The 12,800-nt window shown below is 38.6% G+C and overlaps 2 protein-coding genes and 1 pseudogene across 2 annotated transcripts; 2 read left to right on the forward strand and 1 right to left on the reverse strand.

Annotated features, from left to right (window-relative positions):
* Positions 1-323: 323 nt before the first annotated feature.
* LOC113356162 (DDB1- and CUL4-associated factor homolog 1-like) lies at positions 324-4,676 on the forward strand. The gene is made up of 6 exons (XM_026599205.1): positions 324-446; positions 557-996; positions 1,116-1,226; positions 1,339-1,457; positions 1,557-3,111; positions 3,765-4,676. Exons 2-6 carry the CDS (start codon positions 577-579, stop codon positions 4,371-4,373), a joined length of 2,814 nt encoding a protein of 937 aa, XP_026454990.1. The 5' UTR covers positions 324-446; positions 557-576; the 3' UTR covers positions 4,374-4,676.
* A 759-nt stretch (positions 4,677-5,435) lies between these two features.
* LOC113356163 (calcium-dependent protein kinase 28-like) lies at positions 5,436-9,655 on the forward strand. Its single transcript, XM_026599206.1, has 7 exons — positions 5,436-6,184; positions 6,905-7,048; positions 7,176-7,328; positions 7,443-7,558; positions 8,076-8,243; positions 8,914-9,138; positions 9,253-9,655. Exons 1-7 carry the CDS (start codon positions 5,638-5,640, stop codon positions 9,379-9,381), a joined length of 1,482 nt encoding a protein of 493 aa, XP_026454991.1. The 5' UTR covers positions 5,436-5,637; the 3' UTR covers positions 9,382-9,655.
* A 323-nt stretch (positions 9,656-9,978) lies between these two features.
* LOC113359451 lies at positions 9,979-11,482 on the reverse strand (annotated as a pseudogene).
* Between the last annotated feature and the right edge of the window lie 1,318 nt (positions 11,483-12,800).

Raw genomic sequence — 12,800 nt, forward strand, 5'->3', positions numbered from 1 at the left:
AGGCAGTTTGTGATGCAATTTCTGTACTTAAAGTTCTTTTTTTTTCCTATTCAGGAGGATCGTGATGAATTTTTTCAGTTGATATCTTCTAGATTTCTTTCTGAAACTAGATATTCAACCAGTGTTCAATCAGCAGCTGCAAGACTACTTCTCAGCTGTTCGTTGACATGGACGGTGAGTAATGTTTCGCATATTCTTTTTCGTTCAGTTTGAGGTTATTTTGGACTTGAAATGTGGAAAATGTGATTTCTAAATTGAACTATACAGTATCCTCATACTTTTGAAGACAATGTTACTGAGAACATAAAGAATTGGGCTGATGATGACAATTCAAGATTTTCTGGTGATGAGTGTACTGAGAAGAATATTTCGGCAGAAGACAGACCAACAGATTCTGAAATGCTGAGGACCTATGCCACTGGACTTCTTTCTGTAATTTTAGCTGGGTATGCATCTTAACTGGAATGTCTAATTTACCAGTTCACATATATCCACTGCTTCTATTAGTAATATCAACGTTTCTCTTCATGTTATATTTCTGTAATTATGTTTCCAGAGGTGGTCAAGTGGTGGAAGATGTGCTGCCATCTGAACTGCCGGCCAAGCTTATGCGGTATCTTCGTCTCCAGAAACAGTTTCTCAGAAAAATTGGTTTCATCTTCCTTCAATGGTGAATCGAGAGAGAGACTTGGGGAAGAACGTGACAATTCAGAAACAGTTTCACCTATTGTTGTTTCAGGAATAGTAGGAAATCGTAGATCATGTTTATGTCCTGGGGCAGGTTTTGGTGGGTTCGCTTCAGAAAGTGAACAAGTATATCATCAAGCAAGGGGAGCTGTTCGCGCCAACAATGGCATAAAGATTCTTTTGCACCTTCTCCGCGTTCGCATAGTCACCCCCACTGCTTCTGTTGACCGTCTCCGTGTTCTTGCATGTCGGGTCGTGCTTGGTTTAGCTAGAGATAAAACAATCGCACACATCTTAACAAAGCTTCAGGTGAATAGTTATCGCCAATGTTCATCTTTATCTATGTTATTATACAACAATCAGTACTATTTGTTTTTTCTATTCTAGCTGAAGTGATGTTCATGATTTTTTTTCTTCTGATGTTTTAGGTAGGGGAGATGTTATCGGAATTAATTCGAGAGTCTGGAAATCAAACACCTGGAACAGAGCAGGCTAGATGGCAAGCGGAGCTTTATCAAGTGGCCATTGAGTTAATTGCAGTAAGCATCTTAAGGGTTCACATACACAGTTCTTTTAAATAGTCTGAAGCCTACACTTAGCCTTCTATATATAGGGCTGACAACATCTACTGGTTGTTTCTAATCATTGTAGGTTGTGACAAATTCTGGCCATGCAAGTACATTAGCAACAACAGATGCTGCTGCACCTACCTTGAGGCGTATAGAAAGAGCAGCTATAGCGGCTGCCACTCCTATTACCTACCATTCCAGGTTACATTACAGCAGCTTCATCATTCCGACAGCATCTTCTTATAATGTTATACACTTCTCTCTCCCCATTCTTAACTCTTTGTCTCATCTTAATCACAGGGAACTGTTGCTCCTTATACATGAACACCTGCAGGCATCTGGCTTGACTAAGGCTGCTGATACACTTCTTAAGGAGGCTCAGTTGACACCTTTACCATCCTTGGCAGAGAGAACCCCTGTCTTATACCAAACTTCTATTCAGGAAACTTCAGCAGTACAATTTCAATGGCCATCTGGGCGTGTCCCCGGTGGTTTTCTTTCCGCTGTATCAAATACTTCACAGGGTGACAAATCTTGCCATAATTTTGACTCTATGAGGCCTGTTGCAAAAAAGGCATCGGTTATTCCGTGTAATATCAACTCTGAGTCAAAAAGTCATGCTTCTACTCCGTCATCATCAGCTAACAAGAAATTAGGAGCACTGAAAACTTCATCGTCACCTACAGGGGGGGTAGCTGAAACTTCATCTGGTTTTTCTTCTGCCAGTTGTATTTCAGATATGAAATCTCAATCCAAGGCTCCAAATATATTGCCGATAAAACGGAAGCTAGATTCAAGGGATAGTAGTTTGGAAAACCCAGGGAAGCGATTGGCAACTGGTGATAGTGGGTTTCAGTCCACTATATGTCAGACGGCCAGTATTGCCAGAAAGAGCAACTTATCAATGGACGTTACACCTGGTTGTCAACAAAATAAGGATGGTCGATTAGCACTTGATGGTTTTCATTCTGATTCTTCGAGGGAAAGTACTGCCACAGGTCATCTAGCTGACTCTGTCAAAGCAGAAAGAGTATCCCTAGATTCTCTTGTGGTGCAATATCTGAAGCAACAACATCGTCAGTGCCCAGCTCCTATTACTACTTTACCGCCCATCTCTCTCTTGCATCCACACGCGTGCCCCGAATCAAGATGCAGCCTCGATGCACCAACAAATGTAGTCGCGAGGTTAAGTACTCGTGAGTTCAGAAACAGTTTTGGTGGACGTTTCAGTCGTAGGGATCGCCAGTTTATCTACAGCAGATTCAGGCCATGGCGTAGTTACCGGGATGAATCTTCTCTTGTGACGTGCCAAACTTTTCTAGGGGATTTCTCTCAGACTGCAATAGGGTGTCACTCTGGTGAAGTCAGGATATTTGATTCAAACAGCTGTAATGTTGTGGAAAGTTCCGCAGGCCACCAATCTCATGTGACACTTGTTCAATCTGCGGTATCAAGTGGGGCTCGATTGGTTCTTTCATCTGCTTCTCAAGATGTATGTTTGTGGGATGCTTCTTCACTCTCAGCTGGTCCCTTGCGTACATTTGAAGGATGCAAGGGAGCAAGATTTAGCACCTCTGGTACCTCATTTGCAGCCATATCTACACAATCATCTACACGTGAGGTTCTTCTGTATGATATTCAAACACACAATCTGCAGTTGAAGTTTTGTGATACCTCAACTGCTCCTTCAGCTCCTGGGAGGTGGCATATGCAGTACCCTGTACATTTTAGCTCTGAAGACAATTTGCTGTTGTGGAATGGGGTTTTATGGGATCAGCGGAGTTCTAGAGTTGTTAAATGTTTTGATCAGTTCACAGATTATGGTGGTGGTGGATTTCATCCTGGTGGAAATGAGGTATGCTTTTAAACTACCCGATAACCTTGTTAGTTGAACATTTAGATTTCGGAGAAAGAAAAAAAGACTAAAGACACAATGAGCCCTCAGTTAATAGATATCATGCGTTACGGTCCCTATATCCTTATTTCAGATGTTAGTTTTGCTTTCGTACTAGCTTTTTGATATGTTGCATGATGTCTTTATGTTTTTTTTTTGAAGACCTATTAAGTCCTTATTTCTGAAGCTCCACAGTACTACTTGCTTATTGTTCTATTGCTAAAACAAATTTTTAATTAAAAGCTATATATCAAGGTAGAGAATAGAGATAATGAGGAAACTAGCTTTTTTGGGTTCATTGAGCTCTCTATCATTTGTTATTACAGGTTTGGTTGAGTGTTTTTTTGTTAAGTTTGCTGAGATGAGTCTGTGATGCTTTCACTTTCTTGTGAGTAACTACATGGTAGTTACCTCGGATTTTGTATCATCTTTTGCCTACCAGTGCAATATTGTTGATCAAGCACAAACAAGAGATAATGAGGAACTTTTCTGCACTTACTCAACTAAATAGCATGATTTTTCTTAGATCATACGATTGCCATGCACTTGGTTACTTTTTTTTGTCCATTTGTTTATCATTTATGATTTAATGAATTGTTATGTATACTCTACAGGTAATAATTAATTCAGAAGTTTGGGACCTTCGAAATTTCAAGCTCCTCCGGAGTGTGCCTTCCTTGGCCCAGACCACTATAACATTTAATGCTCGTGGGGATGTAATTTATGCAATTTTGAGGAGAAATCTAGATGACCTAATGTCAACAGTTCATGCACGTCGTATGAGGCACCCGCTCTTCGCTTCATTCCGCACCATTGATGCTACAAACTACTCAGACATTGCTACAGTCCCTGTTGACCGGTGCATTCTTGACCTTGCCACAGAAGCAACTGATACTTTTGTTGGTGTGGCATCTATGGAAGACAATGAGGAGATGTTTGCTACGGCCAAGCTTTATGAAATAGGTAGACGGCGAACCACCAGCGACGATTCTGATCCTGACGATTATGTAGAGAGTGAAGAAGATGATGATGGGAGTGACAACTTAGATGCCGGTGAAAACCCAACTTTAGGTCACGAACTAGACAGTGATGACGACGGAGAAGATGACAATGACGATGATGATGATGGTGTGGCCTTGATACTTGGTACTGAAACTGAAGAGGAAGATGATGGTAGCCAATCTGCAGTGTCTGACAGTGAAGACAGCTCAGAAGAGTGGTAGCCAATCCGAAAATGCAGGGTCTGGCAGTGAAGACAGACTGGTGGCCGATCTGCAGGGTATGACAGTGAAGACAACTCAGAAGACTGAGTGGTTTGAGCAGGCAATAGAATTCCATAATTCTTTGTCAAATGCCATAGAAATTAAATTGTTTGTTGCAATTAGATTGTTTCTCACGTCCTATTTAGGATATTTGTTCCTAAATTGTATCAAGGTGATCATATATGATTTTGTTGTCCCCCTGTCCAAGTGTGAATTCATCCATTCATGTTATTGTACATTTTTGGTTGGTGCAATAGAAACTAATCTCAGTAAAAAACAGTATCTGATCTTGACAAGTGAACGTGGTTTACAAGTTTTGAATTAGTCAATTATTACATGTCCTATCATTTCTAAGTCTAGTCAATTTGTAAGACATCTCCAAACATAAAAACACCCTTTGTCACCGAAATCGATTTGCTACGTGGAACTTATTAACATCCAATTCACCATTAGTTGTTTGCATTTACAGGCTTCGAGGTGAATAATGCATACAAGTTTCCCAAGTGTTGCAAAACAATCCTCACTATTAGATCTGTCAGACTGGTAATTTCTCGTAGAATCTGGTAACCTGTTGAGTCAGTTTTGTTGATAAGTTGTCAGACTGGTAATTCCTCGTAGAATCTGGTAACCTGTTGAGTCAATTTTGTTGATAAGTTGTAAAAAATGGATTGACTAAGCATTATTGTTTTTTAAAAACTGGACCACCCGTGGAACCAAATCTATGATAAATGACTGAACCAAAACTAAACCCAATCAAAAAGCAAAAAGTCATCCTAAAAAATTTAGTGATACACATGAAATTATTCTCAATTTTTTAACAGCTAATTGCACTTTTTTTTCTTTTTATTTTTCTCTCTGGCCTGTAGATGCCTAGTCCTACACCTAACCCCACGCAAATGGATAGACTCCTGTATTTTGAGCAGCAGCCATAGTGGAATACCGACGTAATCTGACTGACTGCTGACTGACTACCTGGCTTTTATATTTTTTGTATAAACAAACAGCCTCATGTCCTCAGAGGCTCAGACTAGAGTCAGATCCTCCATCACCACCACCACCACCACCCCACCGCTCTGATGAGTCAGCCTCCATCAAATTATTGTTTCTACCAATCATATATCACTTTCAGTCCTTATTCACACACACCCCACTGATCTTCTTTGTCTTTGCCTTCCTTCAAAATCAAAAATTTTCTTCTGAAAATTAAAGATCTAAAAAATAGGAGATGAAGAAATCATCATTGGCTGGTTCAAATTCAAGACCAGCATCAGTATTACCACATAAAACCCAGAACCTTAGAGAAATCTATTTGATTGGTAAAAAACTAGGTCAGGGTCAATTTGGTACAACCTATCTATGTACTGAGAAATCAAGTGGTAGTGAATATGCTTGTAAATCAATCCCAAAGAGGAAATTAATATGTAAAGAGGATTATGATGATGTGTGGAGAGAGATCCAGATAATGCATCATTTATCTGAACATAGTAATGTTGTAAGAATTAAAGGGGCTTATGAAGATTCTGTTTTTGTTCATATTGTTATGGAATTATGTGCTGGGGGTGAATTGTTTGATAGGATTGTAAGTAAAGGACATTATACTGAAAGGAAAGCTGCTGGTTTGTTGAAAACTATTGTGGGTGTTGTTGAAGCTTGTCATTCTCTTGGTGTTATGCATAGAGATCTTAAACCTGAGAATTTCTTGTTCTCTAATACTGATGAAGATGCTTCTCTTAAAGCTACTGATTTTGGTTTATCTGTCTTTTATAGACCAGGTTTGTTTCTTTCTTTCTTTTCCTCATTTCTCTTGATTTGTTTCTTTGATCTGATTCAAGCTTATGGTGTTCCCTTGGATTAATGTGTTTTTGACAGTCCTGTGATTCTTTATACATGTTTTATGTACAAATGGGGCTCACCAGAATGCTATATTGACTCATTCTGTGTCCAAGTTTGTGTTTTATGCTTTTTTTTAATGAGTACTTTCAAAAGGGTGTTTCATTAATTTGATCAATTTGAGTTCATTTGAGAGTTATGGAATTTTTAATCTCAAAAACTGTAGTCATTTGCTTTGAGGTTATTAGCCAATAATCATTACTTGATACCAATCATTAGTTCTCGGAAGGTTATAAGTATTAAATTCTGGTTTTATTATCTTAGTTCTTGGAAGGTTACTTCCTGGTTCCACTTAAATTAATGTGCTTGGGGAGGGCTATGCACACTGGACGGTGTTGGATAACCTCAATGCATATGCCAACATGTTAGGTGCCTGAGGTTTGTGTAATGATCTTCACAACAAAGACAAGGTCATTTGGTGGCGTATATGTTAGGGTTGTCAAACAACCCCCTCATCATAGATTTCCCCCTTCATATCTGTCCAAATGTATCTTTTGCTATTCTTGACTGGTTGTGTGCCCTGGTCTTAATTTCTATTTCCAACTCCTTTGTGTACCTCTTCACATCTTTAAGCTTTTATTTTTATTCTTTTTGTGCTGCAGGGGACAGTTTTAATGATGTTGTTGGAAGTCCCTATTATGTCGCGCCTGAGGTGTTGCGCAAGTGTTATGGACCCGAAGCAGATGTATGGAGTGCTGGAGTTATATTGTACATCTTATTAAGCGGCGTTCCACCTTTTTGGGCAGGTCTTTATCTGCATCTGCACATGATGATCTCTATTATCGGCTGCCATTCGCTATAATCTGAATGTGGTCCTTTTCTCTTTCCTTTTTTCCTTTCCAATATTAACTTTGTTCGACTTGTTATATCCAGAAACTGAGACGGGAATCTTCAGACAGATTTTACAAGGGAAGCTAGACTTTGAATCTGAACCATGGCCTGGAATCTCTGAAAGCGCCAAAGATCTTATACAAAAAATGCTTGAAAGGAACCCGAAGAAACGATTGACTGCTCATGAAGTACTATGTGAGTAGTAAGCTGAGAATAAATAAGTTGTTTCCCTACTTTCAAAAGAGCAAGAAATTATTAGCGGCTTATGCTTTTCTTTCGTTTTGATAGAAAGTGGCTTTTCTGTATCAGGTCACCCATGGATTGTGGATGAACATGTTGCACCTGACAAACCCCTGGACTCTGCTGTTTTATCACGTTTGAAGCAATTTACTGCTATGAATAAACTGAAGAAGATGGCATTGCGTGTAAGATATAGCCTTTTCTTTTATTAATTCTCTTTGTTATCTCTGTGAAAAAGTATCTGCTTCATTTTGACTTGCTTTTCTTGGGTTTGATTTTAGTCATTAGTTCTACTTCTACATGTATAGTACTTGAAATATGTGGGTATTCTGATTGGTGAAACTCAAGAAATATCTACAATGTAGTTACGTAGTTGGATAATTACAAAGGAATATGTGATGGGATTCTATACTGCACACTAAAGATGGTTCACTTGCTCGATACTGAATTTCAAACCATAAAAATTAAAAACCAATAGTGCCTGCTATCAGAATTTATCTGTTCATGAACAGTAGATTGATATGAAGAGGGGGACCATTTCCTTTTATTTGGAATTGGACAGGAATAGTCTAATCATGTTTGGATTAATTGATCTTGCATTTATGTGTCAAAGGGTATCATTTTCAATTCTATTTCGTTTTAGGCAAAATAATTGAGCATCCTTTTGCATTAATCACTCATTTGCAATGCTTTGTTTTGCAGGTAATAGCAGAAAGTCTATCGGAGGAAGAAATTGGCGGTCTGAAAGAGTTGTTTAAAATGATTGACACTGACAACAGTGGGACAATAACTTTTGATGAGCTGAAAGAAGGCCTGAGAAAAGTGGGCTCCGAACTCATGGAACCTGAGATCAAGGCACTTATGGAGGCAGTGAGTATATAGTGAATAGTCTTTTCTTTGAGTTATATGAATTATAGACTATGTTACGTAATTTTCCTAGCTGTATATATGCTTATGTCAACATCTGGAAACAACTATCCTTGTTCTTTCTTTTTCTCTGAATCCTTTTTTCCTTCTAGTTGACGGTGAATCCTAGACTAGTCAAAAGTGAGGTTAGAACTGGCCCTTGGGGAATCCTAGACTAGTCAAAAGTGAGGTTAGATCTGGCATTTGCGGAATCCTAGACTAGTCAAAAGTGAGGTTGGATCTGGCATTTGGGGAATCCTAGACTAGTCAATAGTGAGGTTGGATCTGGCATTTGGGGAATCCTAGACTAGTCAATAGTGAGGTTAGATCTGGCACTTGGGGAATCCTTGTAAGGGGTTCAGAACTCAACTACATGATGAGAAGGAAACAAGCGGACTTCGTAGAATTTAACCCACAACCTTCTTTTATGAAAACAAACAACACCGGCTTAGTTAGTAGGTCATTCAGGGACTATGGGATTATCCATTGTTCTTTTAGGATTTTGATCTTCTAGAGAAAAAAGGGTACAAAAGCACCAACTTGACTACTAAGGGATTGGTTAATAACAGCATTTGTGCTCCACCTTAATTACGCTGATTTATATATGAAAATGAATCTTACATGTACATTGCAGGCTGATGTCGACAACAGTGGAACCATAGATTATGGTGAATTTCTTGCTGCCACTGTGCACATAAACAAGATGGAGAGAGAGGAAAACCTAGTGTCCGCCTTTGCTTTCTTTGACAAGGATGGTAGTGGTTACATTACCATCGACGAACTTCAACAAGCTTGTGGTCAGTTTGGTCTAAGTGATGTACACCTAGATGACATGATCAGAGAAATCGATCAAGACAATGTAAGTCCAAATCTTTCACTAACCGAGTCCAAGGGCGACCAAAACATTCTCTTTTTAATTAGATAATACTGCTTTATGATCTCAATCTGATAGGGAATTACATTTATTTTACAGGATGGTCAAATTGATTACAGCGAATTTGCTGCTATGATGAGAAGAGGTAATGGAGGAGTCGGAAGAAGAACAATGAGAACCAATCTGAACTTTGACTTGGGTGACGCATTAACAGGAAATGACTCTTGATAGTATATTATAGGCTCTCATCTGGAATGGTGAACTCGATCTCTTTTTTCTTTTTGTAACGAGGGAGAACTGTTGATAGGCATTGGGCGAATATTTGATCTTTATAACATAGTCCAGTTTCTCACCATTGTTACAGTTTATACTTCTCCTTCATTTAAGATTTAAGAATTTTGGAGAATTATGTAAAGGAGATTATTTGTTTTTTTTGTATTCGTAATTTTCTTTTTCAGATAAATAAGTATTAGCTTCTTTGAAATATGTAGGAGCCATTGCCCATTGGTCATTTGGTCTCTCACTTCCATTTTCATTTTTATTTTAGTTGAAAAATAAGTATTCGACATAACCAAAGTTAAATTAATATCTAAAAATTCAAGTGGAAAATAATTGATCCGCACCAAATTCATTTTTCCAAACATTTTACAGCAAGGTGTGACAGACCCATGGACTCAAACTGTACAGAAAGCTCGTCCGATCAGGCCATAGAGCATCCCAGCAACTATGGCTCGGGAAAAAGTTGGAAAACAATCAAATTTACATGAACATGAGGTTACCTACGACTAGGCGTGCATTCCCAATAGCTACGTGTAGCAATTTGTTTTAAGGATGAATTTGGTTAGGGACCTTGTGACCATTTTCGTCGTGATCACAATTCATGTACTTCTTCCAAAACCAATGCTGCTTCCAAACTCTTTCGTTCATATCATCGATCGGCACATTCTTTGTCTCCGGCAAGAAAAACACAACAAAAAGTCCCATGACGAGGATCCAAGCTGCAAAGAAGAAAAAGATAGTGGCGCGCATATGACACATCATTGATAAGAATGCCTGGGCTATGACGAAAGTGAAGAACATGTTTGAACTAACTGCAAATGCGAAACCCGTCGTTCTTGTCTCAAGAGGAAATGTTTCACTTGGAATCAACCAACCCAACGGTCCCCATGACCACGCAAAGCTCATAACAAACAAACACACCAGCAAAACCACAACTATCGCTTCTACGTGGCCTAACGATCCGGTCGTCTTCAAATCCGATAACAGAATTATCCCTATTACGGTTTGGGTGATGAACATCTGACAACAAGCTTGAAGAAGCAATGCTCTTCTGCCAAACTTGTCAACGGTTTTGATTGAGACCAATGTACTGAAAACATTCACAAGGCCTATAATAACCGATGATAATAGCGAGGCATCGTTCTTAAATCCAACAGTCTGGAATAGAACTGGGGCGTAGAACATAATAGCGTTGATTCCAGTAAACTGTTGGAATACTTGCATCAGCATACCAATAACTAGAGGTGGTCTACTGGAAGGTTGTGCGAGTTTCTTGAAGGGGTTCGTAACCTGATGAGCTAATTCACTAGCATGTACTATTTGATCGTATTCATTGTCAATTTCTTCAGTTCTTCGGATTTTTTGAAGAATTCTTCTTCCATTTTGCAACTGACCACGCTCGATTAAGCTTGTAGGTGTGTCAGGGATGACAAAAGAACCAAGAAAGAGCATGAAAGCAGGAACCCCGGCTAAACCCAAAGCTAGTCTCCAACCCCAGGGATGATACTTTGAGACGAAGAAGTTCACAAGATTTGCACACAAAATCCCAATGGTCACAAATAGCTGGAAAAGAATGTTTACAGCTCCTCGATAATTAAGGGGTGCAATTTCTGACAGAAACACTGGAACTGCTTCGTTTCCAAAACCAACACCAAACCCAAGCAAAATTCTTCCGACGATCAACATAATAAGATTGTTAGCTGCAGCATTCAAGGCTACTCCTATCAAGTAGAAACCTGAAGCTACTAGCATAGTTTGCTTGCGACCATATTTCGTGCAAACCTTTGACGCGAAAAAACTCGAGACAAGTGCAGCGAGGTGACGAAGTGAATAATTGAACACGTTGATCATCAAATTTGCAGTAGTTGTCTTCTCTTGCAAAACGTTTCTTTGCATATACAGCTGGGAAAAACTTCAGCAAGAAATCATCCATGGCCGTCACTCCACCCGAAATTCCGATGTCATAACCAAACATAAGACCTCCTACTGCAGCAATTAACCAACAGAAAACTATGAAAGGTTTTGAATAAAATTTCTTATCGTCTGCCATGCTTTCGCCGCTGCGTTCTTTAGTCAAAAACAAATGAAGGCAAGAGCTGTAGGTATAAAGAGTGTAATGGAGAGGATTGTAGAGATGTTTGAATAGAAAGTTATTCAATGCTATTATTTATAGAGAGATTAAAGGATTAAAGGATAATGGATAATTGAAAACCAGAACTACACCAATTTCTAACAAGATTTTGTTAGAAATTATCTTGATGGAAATCTATTTTTGGTAAAAGGTAATGGATTTTTCATTTAAAGGGGGACTAACATTCTTAACTGTAAGTCAATAATAACAGGTATTTTTTACTAGATAATCTAATTTTCATTCGGAATGGATTAAGATGCATATCTGGATGCCTGCCCTGCCCTGCCGTTTCAGTACACATTTACTTCAGTGTGTAAATCGTCTTGAGCAAAAAAAATTATTTATATAGTTTCTTAGCCTATTTGTAAAAGTCAATTACAGGTATGTATATTGGCATGCAGCTAATACCAGGACAAGGGCCCTTGTCATAAGGTAAGAATTTAGCCAACTAGGAGAGCATGCTGAGAGTTCAATTTGCAGTAAAGTTCCTTCAAAACCGAATCATTTAGTGCTAACCTCTCAACACAACAATACTAATTCCCAAGTTCAGAAACCCTATTACATGTTTTTTTTCCAGCTTTTTGGTGTGTGCATATTTGATATGTCAATATTTCTTGTTCATAAGTTACAGGGGACTGCCAAAGGATGCTGATTCATAATAGCAGGTGTATGCTCAAACAATGAATGAGGATTAAACAAAAGAATATCTGAAAGTTAAACTAGAACAAATGTCATTACATAATTAGAAAAAAGAAAGAAAAGAATTACTACAAATTGAATGCATAAGATGAGTTTAAGCAACAACATTCATTGTTTCAGAATGTTTCTTGAGTAGTCAGTCTTCTGTCATTGTTCCAGAATGCCTCTTGAGTAGTCTTCTGTTTTTTCGCTTTGATCTGACATTCTGACATTGTTCCGGAATGCCTCTTGAGTAGTTTGACATTGTTTTTTTCTTTTTTTGTTTCGATCAGGCCTTCTTCGGAATGCTTCCTGAGTAGTTTGAAAACAAAGAAATTAGACTTGGAATTCCAAAACATTCCGATCTCATCATCAACTTCTAAATTCATGGCCTTCCTGAATTCAGACCATGCACCCTGAAATACATAGGAATTATTACTTTCCCACTTCCTGAATCTTAGTTTATGAGCCCTGCAAGTATCATATTCTCTGATTTCAACCTCGACATGATACCCATCCTCAGATTTTAACCTCTGCACATGCCTGACATCCCAATACG

The sequence above is a fragment of the Papaver somniferum genome, chromosome 3 (genome assembly GCF_003573695.1).
Source record: "Papaver somniferum cultivar HN1 chromosome 3, ASM357369v1, whole genome shotgun sequence".
Classification (NCBI taxonomy): domain Eukaryota; kingdom Viridiplantae; phylum Streptophyta; class Magnoliopsida; order Ranunculales; family Papaveraceae; genus Papaver; species Papaver somniferum.

Excerpts from the sequence above, each read along its gene's own strand:
- LOC113356162 (XM_026599205.1), top strand. The coding sequence starts at position 577 with ATGTGCTGCCATCTGAACTGCCGGCCAAGCTTATGCGGTATCTTCGTC. Across the intron at positions 997-1,115 it reads ACATCTTAACAAAGCTTCAG|GTAGGGGAGATGTTATCGGA; the intron begins GTGAATAGTTAT and ends CTGATGTTTTAG. Across the intron at positions 3,112-3,764 it reads TTCATCCTGGTGGAAATGAG|GTAATAATTAATTCAGAAGT; the intron begins GTATGCTTTTAA and ends TATACTCTACAG.
- LOC113356163 (XM_026599206.1), top strand. The coding sequence starts at position 5,638 with ATGAAGAAATCATCATTGGCTGGTTCAAATTCAAGACCAGCATCAGTA. Across the intron at positions 7,049-7,175 it reads CGTTCCACCTTTTTGGGCAG|AAACTGAGACGGGAATCTTC; the intron begins GTCTTTATCTGC and ends TGTTATATCCAG. Across the intron at positions 7,559-8,075 it reads TGAAGAAGATGGCATTGCGT|GTAATAGCAGAAAGTCTATC; the intron begins GTAAGATATAGC and ends TTTGTTTTGCAG.